Source organism: Antechinus flavipes, chromosome 6, assembly GCF_016432865.1.
Source record: "Antechinus flavipes isolate AdamAnt ecotype Samford, QLD, Australia chromosome 6, AdamAnt_v2, whole genome shotgun sequence".
NCBI lineage: Eukaryota > Metazoa > Chordata > Mammalia > Dasyuromorphia > Dasyuridae > Antechinus > Antechinus flavipes.
The window spans coordinates 245,918,920-245,930,587 of NC_067403.1; the positions used below are offsets into that span (position 1 = coordinate 245,918,920).

An 11,668-nucleotide genomic window follows, 5' to 3' on the forward strand; every position below is an offset into this window, starting at 1 on the left:
GTGACTTTATTTTTATATATATATTAAAATAATATGTTTATTGTTGAGGAACAAAATTTTAGGCTGTGTCTGGAACTGAACCAAATATTGCCAACCTCTGTTAACAATGACACAATTTATATTCTATTATACTAAACATCTTCCAACTCAAAATTTATTTTATTCAGTTATGTTCAACAAAATGTATAAAATAATGAAATTTAATGTCTTTCAAATAATAGTAAACATATAAAGGTTTACTGGATTACTTCATTTAATTCTTACAGAATGCCCCAAATAAAACATTTTGTATAATTTTATGAGTATACATATATATATTATCCTGTTTTTAGAATGTATAGTGTTTTCATAAATATTGATAGAATTAAATTGTATCATTACATAAGATACACTTTAATTTGGACATTGGAGATCTAAATCTTAGTATTATAGTTATTTAAGCACTTAATGAATTGAAAAGAATATTGTAGGTAGCATATTAATGTATCCTAAAGGTTAACAACATTTTTTTGTTTTGTTTTCAGTTTGTGGAACGAAATATATGTTGTCTTAGAACAAATAGAACTAGTCTATTCCTTTTTATGTGTAGCATATGATTGAGTATAGAGAAACCCAGAAGAATTCACTATGACACAGTTCTCCTTTATTCCTTTTTAATTGTTATTTTTGGAACTTGTAAAAAGAAAAGCTTATATATACATACATACATACATGTGTGTATACTGATGTAATATTTAAATATTGTGAATATGGAATGGTTAATGATTTTATTAATCATCTTGATTTTTTCAAGCTCCTTTGTTATCCAGAAGAGGAGGCTGACCTAAGAATCAGATAAAACTGAACATTTTTTAGGCTGGGGATAGCTCAAGTTTCTTGCAGAATTCGAGCTTTAGAAGTTCCTTGAGGTATTTGCATAATGAACCCATCCCTTTCTATGTCAGAAAACCAACTGAGACTGATTCATATCAAATCTCAGATCTAAAAAAAACAATAAAGCCCAAGAGATGATCTGATAAGACCACTGAACACCACTATGTGATTATCCCTGCTTCTGCGATTTTTGTCTCAATAATCCCTGCTTCCTATGTCCACCCTGAACTCAATACTAATTGTGCTTCTATATATTCATGTGTGCCTTCTTAGGAGGAATAAAACTATGGATACAACCTAACTATTTTGTCTTAGAACAAACTCTGGAAAACAAACAAAAAAAAAGTTTGACATCAATTTTTACGATATTGCTATTGATCTAGATTGTCTAATAAAATGTTGATTCAAATTAAAATCATTTTTTAATCCCTCCATTTTCATAGCTCGAACTAGTCAATCTCACTAGCCAAAGAGAATTCTGATGCAAAAGTTCAAATCTGTGGGTTGGCTAGAATGTAGAAAACCAGATTTAAACATCCTGGGGCAGTTCTAGCCTTAGAAATTTTAGTAAGAGAATAGCTAAGCAAGATCTGGTGACCACCAAGTTAGCACTAGACAGCTGTCTGTAATTTAGAGTTTTCCTCAATTCTTTCTAAATGCACATGCTTATTTCCCTCTAGAAAATAGTATTTTTTTGAATAATAGAAGGTGTGGTGGAAGGAAAAAAGAAAAAGGAATAATTCTGGCCCTCGGAACAATGAACTTTAGTTTTTATTTTGGGGTCAACAACAAAAGTTTTTTTTCTTTTTTTTCTTCAGATGTTAGAGTGAAGTAAATAAAAAGATTCAATCAGTAGAAGTCTGCACAGGTCAAGACATTTGATTCTGACTTCTGCCATTTAATGAGTGTAAAACGCTGATTTAAGTGTGACATAGCTAAGAAGTATTTGAATCCAAAATACCAATCTTCCTTTAAAATGTAGTCTGGGTCATTACAGCCTAACTTAATATCCCATCAGAATTCCCCAAAATAGAAAAAAGACATTCTTCTCTATATGTAAAAAAGGGGAATCTCCTACCAATTGGATGATCAAGAATCTCAGTAGCTATTGATAAATATTAATATGTACAAATTAATCAAATTCTGTAATAAAGCAAGCTACCTAGCAAAAATCAGATAATAGTATATTTTTCATAGCCATAATTTGATTATTTTATTATTTTCTCCATTACATGTGAACAAAAATTAATAATAAATTGTATTATTTATTTTATTATTCATTCATTTATTTTTCATTCATTCATTCATTTAAAATTAATATAAATGTTTTTAAATCACTTAAAAAGTTTTAAATTTTCTCCCTCCCTTCTCCCTTCCTTTGAGAAAACAATTTTATACAGATTATACATTTGCATTCATGCATTCTTCATAAATCATATTGCAAAAGAAAATGTAGCCTAAAAAAGTAATAAGGGGTAATGTATTTTTAAAATATTTCCAGAGAAACAAAGAATGAATTGGGTACTGCAAGGTACAGAAATGTGCCAAGTTCCCAACAACAGCAAGGAACTTTTAAGAGTGTTCTCAATTTGATTAAGAATATATTCTAGTACCTATTCTAGGGAAGAACTTAATTGCTGATACAAAACTTGATTTTAGCAATGGTCCTATGGATGGCATCTTTGACTTCTTTGTTCCTCAAGCTATAAATAAGGGGGTTCAACATGGGGATCACAGCTATGTAGAATACAGAGAGCACCTTGTGGAGATCCAGAGAGAAGCTTGCACTGGGCCGCACGTAATTGAAGAAGAGGGTTCCGTAAAGGATACTGACAGCAGTTAGATGGGAAGAGCAGGTAGAAAAGGCTTTATGTCTTCCCTCAGCAGAACCGATTCTGAGGATGGCTATGAGGATGTAGATATAAGATATGATGATGATCAGACCACTGAATATTAACACTGACCCAGCCATGATAAAAAGGACGATCTTGTTGACTGAGATGTCGGCACAGATGAGAGTTAAGAGAGGTGAGATGTCACAGAAGAAGTGATTGATGATGTTTGGACCACAAAAGGGGAGTCGGAAAGCACCAGTAGTATGAGTCATGGTACTGGTGAAACCTGCAGCGTAGGGGCCAGACACCAGCTGGATGCAGAGTCTCTGGGACATGGCCACAGAGTAGAGCAGGGGGTTACAGATCGCTACATACCGGTCATAGGCCATAGATGCCAAGAGGAAGCACTCAGTGGCCCCAAAAAAGCCAAAGAACCATTGCTGCAAAGCACAGCCCAGAAAAGAGATGGTCTTCCTCTCCTCAAAGAAGTCTCCCAGCATCTTTGGGATCACCACAGAAGAAAAGCCAATGTCCACAAATGATAGGTGACTGAGGAAAAAATACATGGGCGTGTGAAGGCGGGCATCAATTCGGATGAGGAAGATCATCCCCAGGTTGCCTGTCAGATTAAAGAGATAAAAAGACAGAAACAACACAAAGAGGGCTACTTGCAGTTTAGGATGATATTTCAAACCCAGAAAAATGAACTCGGTGACTCTAGTGTAGTTTCCAAGAGCCATTATTCTTTGTGTTCTCTGTTGAGAAAAAGACCATAAGACAATATATTTGGAATTGATGCCTTCAAGCATGAATGTCAATATCTATACATTGACCCAGATGCAATCCACCAGCCAGGGAAAGATGAGACAATTAAATATACTAAGATCCTAGGCACATTGTCAATGCATTTCATTCATTTGATGACATTACTAATTTTATTTAGAATAAGATTGTCAAATGGCAAAATGGAAAATTAGTTGATGTTAAAGTCAGGAAGACTTGAGGTCTAGAGCTATCTGAGAACATATTGGTGGTGTGACCCTGGGAAAATTACTTGAGTAAGTATTTAACAATGCTCTAGACCAAGGCTTCATTTAATGTGAGTAAACCATAATTTCAGATGCCCATTTTCAGTTTATGGGCTAACTTGTGATGACTGCATTAGCACTCTGGATACTTTAGAATCAGCTGGAGTCAGGATAAGCAAAAGTCCTTGTTCTTTATTCTTTGTGGACGAATGGAATGGCAATACGAAATGAGAGGAATCATGACACCAATCTGGTCAGGAGTGACTCTGGCTTCTCACTCCACCCTCTCAATCTTCCACCCAATCTCTCTATACAACAGATCAAACCTGCAGAGAATAGTGGGCAGGGCCATTCTTTCTCCAAGCATATGCTAATGGAGTATTATCCAATTGGTAATTAGCCTTAGTTCTCAGACTCGATGCATCAACTCAGTTTCAGCCCATTACACTATCCACATATGGGTTTAAGAAGCTTTTCTCTACAATTTTGAACTATGCTTGAAAAGTTATCAAACTGTTCATACCCTGTGATCCAGCAGTGTTACTTACTGGGATTTTATCCCAAAGAAATCTTAAAGGAGGGAAAGGAACCCACATGTGCAAAAATTTTTGTGGCAGTCCTTTTTATAGTGGCAAGGAACTGGAAAATGAGTGGCTGCCCCTCAATTGGAGAATGGCTGAATAAATTATGGTATATGAATGTTATGGAATCTTACTGTTCTGTAAGAAACAACCAGCAGGATGATTTCAGAGAGGCTTGGGGAGATCTGCATAAACTGAAGCTAAGAAATGAACAGAACCAAAAGATCATTAAACACAGCAACTGAGATACTCAGAGATTAAATAATTTGCCCAGTGTCAAACAGTAATTATCTGGGGTTGGATTTTGAATCAGGTCTTTCTGACTTGAGATTCTCTGCTACCTACATATTCCCTAGTGTGGGACTATAAATATGAAGAGGCAAATAAATAGAAAAAATATATATAAATTAATTTCTCCCTCCCTTCCTCCCACCCCCTTCCATAGATAGCAAGAAATCGCTAATATATTCTAAAGCAAAGCTCCAGTGATAAGTGCCATGCATACACTTTTCTAATATCCCTAGTTGTTATCTTTTAAAGATTTACATAATCTAATTCTTCACATATACATATGCATGCATATGTATATATACATATATACACATACAAATTATGTGTATATATACATACACTTATATATATGTGATACAAGTGTGTATATATATTATATATATGTATATACATATACATATACATATACATATATAAAATCATATGTATATATAGTCTGAGATTCAAAAGATTACATTATGTATGCCTTTAAATGCCACAATAAGGATTTTTTAATTTTATTCCTGGGACAATGAAAAGCTATCAAAGATTTTTGCATATTGACATAATGCATATTTTAAAGAAAACAAATTGGTAGCTATCAGGAGGACTGCTTAGAGAAGAAATAAAAGAGCAGAGAGGCAAATTAGAATGTTAAAACAATTTCATTTCCTTATTCTACCTCGTAAAGCTAAAATATGAAACAAAGCATAGATGTACACATATACATTCACACATATATATAATATACATACATACATACACACATTTTAAAGGCTAAACAAACTGTTTAACTAAGAAAGTTAAATAAAATGATTCTTTATTATACAGTTTCTACTTACATCCTACCTGCATTACCATATTTCAACTCACTTACCTTTTAAAAGGAAAATAAAGGTAGCACTTAATTTGTAGTCACTTGATTGAAATTCAGTACACTGATGTCCTTCTAGGTGACTACTAGACTTCCGAGTATTTTCATGACAATTCACATTAACCAAACTCCTAATAAGGGTGCCAGTGTTTCAAAATACAAGGCTTATACCTGAGGATGTCCTGTGGAGGTATTTTCTACCTGCCTAACAGGATTGATTATCTTAGCGGAAAGTCTCACATTTCCCCCTTTTCTAAATGGAAAATCCAGTAAAAAGAAATCCCAGAATGCCATGGGATTTTTAGTTCTCACTGGTGTTCATAGATAAATATTTATCTTTAATGAAGACCATACTCTTTCAAGGAAGAGAATTTTTTTAATTAAAAAGAATATTACCAAAGTATCTACTTTTAAATATTCAACTTCAGAAACTGAATGCTTTTTTGTCATTCTTCTTACATAGAATAGAATAAAAAAAATTGTGAATGAACTTTTTTACCCATGAAGGGAAAACCTGTTGCTATGAAATCAAAGATCCAGTGATACATTTAAATGTTAAAGTAAAGCCAAATAAATTAATTCATTAGCTTAGAAGAAGACAGCATTCTTATCATTTTTTTTAGTTTTATCTTTTAAAGTTAACAATTTTACTATTTTCTCAATGAACAAGTCTTTCAGTTGTTCTTACCTCAGATACTTGTAGTCCCATTCTAAATTCTTTTTGCTCTGTTATGCTTCCCATAGCTTCTGGAGGACTTTTTCATTCTGAACAGTTCTAGCCATTAAGGACCAGAAAAGAAATGAGCCACTAGATGAATTGTTTGAAATCAATACATTGGCCAATGACCACTCCAAGCTCTAGATGGTAGTCATCATCAAAATCCTTGATGGAAGATTATAATCCCTAAATTAATCAAACCAAACCATGGTCTTATTCTTCATTTGGATGCCCTACTGTGATTGGAGTGGGGGATGGCAGAACTTCTTTGCAAATTGCTTCTTCTTCTAATGAAAGCTGAGACTTTTTTTTTTTTAAAAGTAGTAATAGGAGAAGAGTAGATTAGAAAACACTCAACTTAGATTTTCTGCGAGCCTCTTTTTATTTGTAAAAGTTTAAAAAACAAAAAGCTACAAAGTCACAATCAGAATGTAGGACCAAATATTATCTTTTTTGGTGTTCTTTTTTTTTCACTCTCACCCTTCCTCCTTTTCCTCTCTTCTGCACTACTGTGGTTCACAGAATTAGCACTGTTTCCCAGTAGTCTTTCATTTTATTCTTATTCGCTTTCACTGTGTAATCTTCCTACCTCCTTTAGAAGAAAGTTGAATGTTTTCTTTCCAAGAATCTAAAATGTCTTATCAGATCTGCTTACATCATGTTTCTCCCCCTGCTTTAGGGGAGCCAATATCCCTCAAGTCTCTCTTTCCTTGGGAATTACACTATTAATAAGAGGGAAGATAATTAAAAAGTCTTTACTATTTTCACACCATAAACAAATCCACAGAGATTCAGTTTCTTAGATGTTTTCTTCTGAGGAGTTTTTCTCCTTGGTTTCCTTATGAATAAGGCAGAAGTCCTTGAAACTCATGTTAATCAATTTAATGACTCTTATGCTTCTCATCAATTATCATTAAGTATCAATACCATGCCACTAAGAATGGGTTGAAGGAACTAGGAATGTACAACTTGGAGAAGGAAAAAAAAAAGAAAGAAAAGATATATGAGCTGGAAAGAGGGCAGGACAAGATAGAATGATAGCTATCATCAGTGTATTCATTCTGTTTTACGCCAAAAGATAAAACAAGAAGCAATAGAAATAATCTATAGCAGAAGGCTAGGTTCCTCCCTAAAGGGGAGGAAACATCAACAAATTAAAACAAGTTGAAAATGATCCCACCTTGAATGACTGTTGATGATTTCCCCTTTCTTGAAGTTCTTCAAGTGAAGGTTGGATTAAGTCATTCAATCAACTCATATTAAGTAAGTAAATACTCTGTGTCAACTATCATAGTAAGCTATGGGTTCACAAAGACAAAAGTGAATCAATCCTTGTTCACAAAAATTTAAATTCTAGTAGGGGAGACAACAATATGTATGTAACATTTAGAGACAAGAGATGGAGGATCATGTGGAAGGAGCAACCCAAATAGCAAGAATATAGGTTAGAAAGGGAGAGAAATCTTTTTTTTTTTTTTTTTAAGGCTGAAAAGGAAGGAAGGAATCAGGTTGTCATATTTTTTATATACTTAACAGAGTTTCATTTGATTCTAGAAGAAGAAATTCCTCATATTTATTATGTTGGAAAGTTATATGATCAAATCAGTACTTTAAGAAAAGCAGATTGGTAACTGTGTAGGGAATAGGTTGCAATGGGAAGAAATGAGGCAGGGAAACTAATTTAGAAGCCTCATCAATAGTCTAAGCCAGAGATGCTAAGAGCCTGAATTGGGCTAGTAGTCATTCAAGTAGAGATAAGAGGTCAGATGACAGAGGTGCCATAAGGGGAAAAAAATAGCAGTTCACTGGATATTCGATAAAGGATTGGAAAAAAAGGAATAGGGAAGTTTCAAAGAATCAATGGGCAAAGAAGGCAAGGAGAAAATAATGAATTCTATGTTGAATATGTTAATCATATAGAGTCAGACACAAATGAATACCTGAGTTGAAATATTAATAAGCAGTTTCTAATGAAAATTTTTGAAAGAGAATAATTTAGTAAACATATATCTGCTTAGAGATGACAGCTGAACCCATATGAATTAATAAGGTAACTAAATTAAAGAATAGTGAGAAAAAAAGAGGAAGCTCTGAATCTCAGCTTTGGCATCCATTCCCAGTTAGGAAGCTTGATATGGATCATAATAAAGCAAGAATCTGGAAAAAAGTAGAAAGGATAGAAGAGAACTAATACATGTCATGTTGTCAAAGCCCAAAGAGGGAGAATGTGTGGAAGCAGATTGTAAGTTATCAAATGCAGCAGAAAGCACAAGAAGGATGAGGGTTAAGAAAAAGGACACTTGATTGAGCAAAAAAAAAAAAAAAAAAAAAAAAAAAAAAAAAAAAAAAAAAAAAAAACATTAGTAATTTTGGAGAGAGCAGTTCCAGTTCAGTAATCAGGTCAGATGTGATATTATATATATGAAAAAAGTAGAAGCACCAAGTGAATTTTGAAGTCTGACCATGAAAAAAGAAGATATATATTATGATAGCTAACTGAAGTGGCAAGATATAAGAAAAGGAGTGTTATATGTGTTTTCCTAAGGATGGGGAAGACGTGTCTAGTTGGCAGAAGAAATGGAAACTGTGAGCAAGAAAAAGACAAATGTACAGACATAGAAAAAAAGAGACACAGAGAAAGAGAGACAGAAAGTCATAGAGATAGACAGAGGCATAAAGAAAGAGAGAAAAGAGAGAGAGAAGGGAGAGAGAGAGAGAGAGAGAGAGAGAAAGAGAGAGAAAGTTGTCCCTACAAAATGTGTGCAGATAAGCTATATTGGAATATACATTTATTTAGCATGTATTATTTAGCAACCATTGCTCTAAGTGCTGGGTAATATAAATATAAATAACAGGAAGAGAGACAGAGACAAAGGGAGAGACAGACAGAAATGGGAACAGAAATTAATCATTTTCAGAGATATTTAAGAGATGATTCTCAGATAATGGCAAGGTGACCTTTGGAATCTTTTTTCTTTGAGATTCTATCTTTCTATTGCAGAATAATAGTATAGCATATGAGTTGAAAAGAATTTTAAAGATCTCATAACTCAATCTATCACTTTATCAAGAAGAAAACTATGGCCCAATGACATAGGCAATAAGTAGCAAATCCAAGATTTGAATTAAATCCTTTGACATCAAATTTGGTATGCTTTGCACTATCACTGTGGCTACTATGTCACAAGATTAAAAGTTTTTTCAACTGTTTCAATTCAACAAGCATTTATTAAGTGTTAAGAAGTAATAGATACTGAGAGAGATGGAAGATAAATAAAATAATTATTTACAAAATTATTATTTAATTGGTTGCCCAAATAAAGCAACTCCACGTTGGAGAAACTCTTTGGGTTGGTGACCACTCAAAGACATTTGTCGAGGGCCCCTACCAATGATTTGTTTTTACTGCTAAACAGTAGACTCATTTTTAGAAAGAAAAGACATTTAATCAAACAAGATTAGTATTTTTGGATTCAAACACTTATTAGCTATGTCACCCTTTAAATCAGGTACTCTGTAAGCATTTTATACCCATTAAATGGCAGAATTCAGAATCAAATTTCTTTTTCTTGACCTGTGCAGACTTCTACTGATTGAATCTTTCTATTTACTTCGTTCTAACATCTGAAGGAAGGGAAAAAAAAAACTTTTGTTGTTGACCAAACAATAAAGACTAAAGACCTTTAATTAAATCAGTTACAGTGGGAGTAAAAATGTTTAAATTTTAAAAGTAAAAAAAAATGTTTAAATGAGATTATATATATTATATATGTCATATATATATATATATAAAATGCTTTACAAAATGCAAAGTGCTAAAGCCATCTATTATGATAATGGTTGTTATTATGATTATTAAAACAACTGAAATGACAAAGTAATAATATAAAGATAGAAAATTGGAAAAACTGAAAATCTTGTGAGTCAAATGATCTCTCTGAGATATTTCATCTGATTTTATAAATACACTGGTTCTTGTCCTCTGTTCTATGATGTAATAAATTTCCACTGCATTAATTGTTATTCTTCCAGGTTTATAGATAAGAACATATGCAATTACACAGCCATATTATCACTTTCATGATAATACTTATGACTCTTCTTTTAAAAATGTTTATTTCATTCAGAAATGAACAAACCTATGATTTTTTTTAATCTCAAAAGAGAAATCTTTTACCTTAGCTTACATTTAGTGTAAGTAGAAATTTAGAAAGTGTCTATATATCAGAGCTATAGAAATTATGCAAACTTATCTACTAGTTCATAAAAGTGAAAAGGTAATAGATTAGCATGTTTATTTAGTCAAAGATTTTCTTCCAATGGCTTTGCTCAGGGCATCCTTCACATCTTTATTCCTGAGACCATAGATCATGGGGTTCAACATGGGGATCACTGTTGTGTAAAATACAGCTACCATTTTACCCTGCTCTACAGACTCTTCAGTGGGACGTCTTAAATGCATACAGAACAGGGTTGAATAGAATATGGTGACTACTGTGAGGTGGGACCCACATGTGGAGAAAGCCTTGCGTCTGCTCTCAGCAGAACGGCTCCGGAGGATGGCCACAAGAATGAACATGTATGATGTAAGAATGATCAGAAGGGACTGGACATTGCTATAGCCAGCCACTATATACATGGATAGCTCTTTACTATATGTATCAGAACATGCTAATTTGATGAGAGGTGGGTCAGCACAGTAGAAATGGTTAATTTCATTAGCACCACAGAAAGATAAATTGTAGGTCCTCAAGGTTTCCATCACACTGAGAAGGAATCCATAGACATAGGGAATGATGACCAATCGGATACAGATGCTCTTTGACATTTTACTACTGTACAGTAGTGGGTTGCAGATGGCCATATAGCGATCATAGGCCATGACAGCCAACATACAATGTTCAGTAAGCACCACAGCAATCACAATGTAACATTGGACCAAACAACCAGTATAGGAAATGGTTTTCTTCTCTGATAAAAAGTTTTCAAGCATCTTTGGGGTAACATTTGTAGAGAAACATAGATCCAGAAAAGATAAACTACAGAGAAAAAAGTACATGGGAGTGTGAAGTCGAGAATCGATTTTGATTAAAACAATCATTCCAAGATTCCCTACCACAGTGACCATGTAGATCATGAGAAATAGCACAAAAAAAGCAGTGCGAAGCTCAGGACGACTGGTTAATCCAAGAAGAATGAATTCAGTCACTTGAGTGTAGTTCCTGCTGGACATTTCCTGGACTCCACTTGAGGATCATTGGTTCTGCTATTTAACAAAAAGGTGAAAACAGATAATGAGTACTCCTTTGCCCTTGTATCATGACTTCCTACATAGAGTCCAAAGCCTTCATTTGCATGATCTCAACAACTTTCATATTAAAACAATAAGAAAAGGCAAGGTTAACACAACTCATTTAAAATTCCCGCCATATCACCAAGAATTACTTATATCACGTCAAATGACATCAAATTAGCTTTCCTTTTCTTTT

The 11,668-nt window shown here is 33.6% G+C and overlaps 2 protein-coding genes across 2 annotated transcripts; both read right to left on the reverse strand.

Moving 5' to 3' along the window:
* Positions 1–2,503: 2,503 nt before the first annotated feature.
* Positions 2,504–3,448, reverse strand: LOC127540138 (olfactory receptor 1009-like). Its single transcript, XM_051964714.1, has one exon. The coding sequence runs from the start codon at positions 3,446–3,448 to the stop codon at positions 2,504–2,506; it is 945 nt and encodes a 314-aa protein (XP_051820674.1).
* A 7,025-nt stretch (positions 3,449–10,473) lies between these two features.
* On the reverse strand, positions 10,474–11,412 carry LOC127540140 (olfactory receptor 1030-like). The gene has a single exon (XM_051964716.1). It carries the CDS (start codon positions 11,410–11,412, stop codon positions 10,474–10,476), a length of 939 nt encoding a protein of 312 aa, XP_051820676.1.
* Positions 11,413–11,668: the final 256 nt, after the last annotated feature.

Coding starts and splice junctions, on each gene's coding strand:
- LOC127540140 (XM_051964716.1), bottom strand. CDS start 11,412: ATGTCCAGCAGGAACTACACTCAAGTGACTGAATTCATTCTTCTTGGA.
- LOC127540138 (XM_051964714.1), bottom strand. CDS start 3,448: ATGGCTCTTGGAAACTACACTAGAGTCACCGAGTTCATTTTTCTGGGT.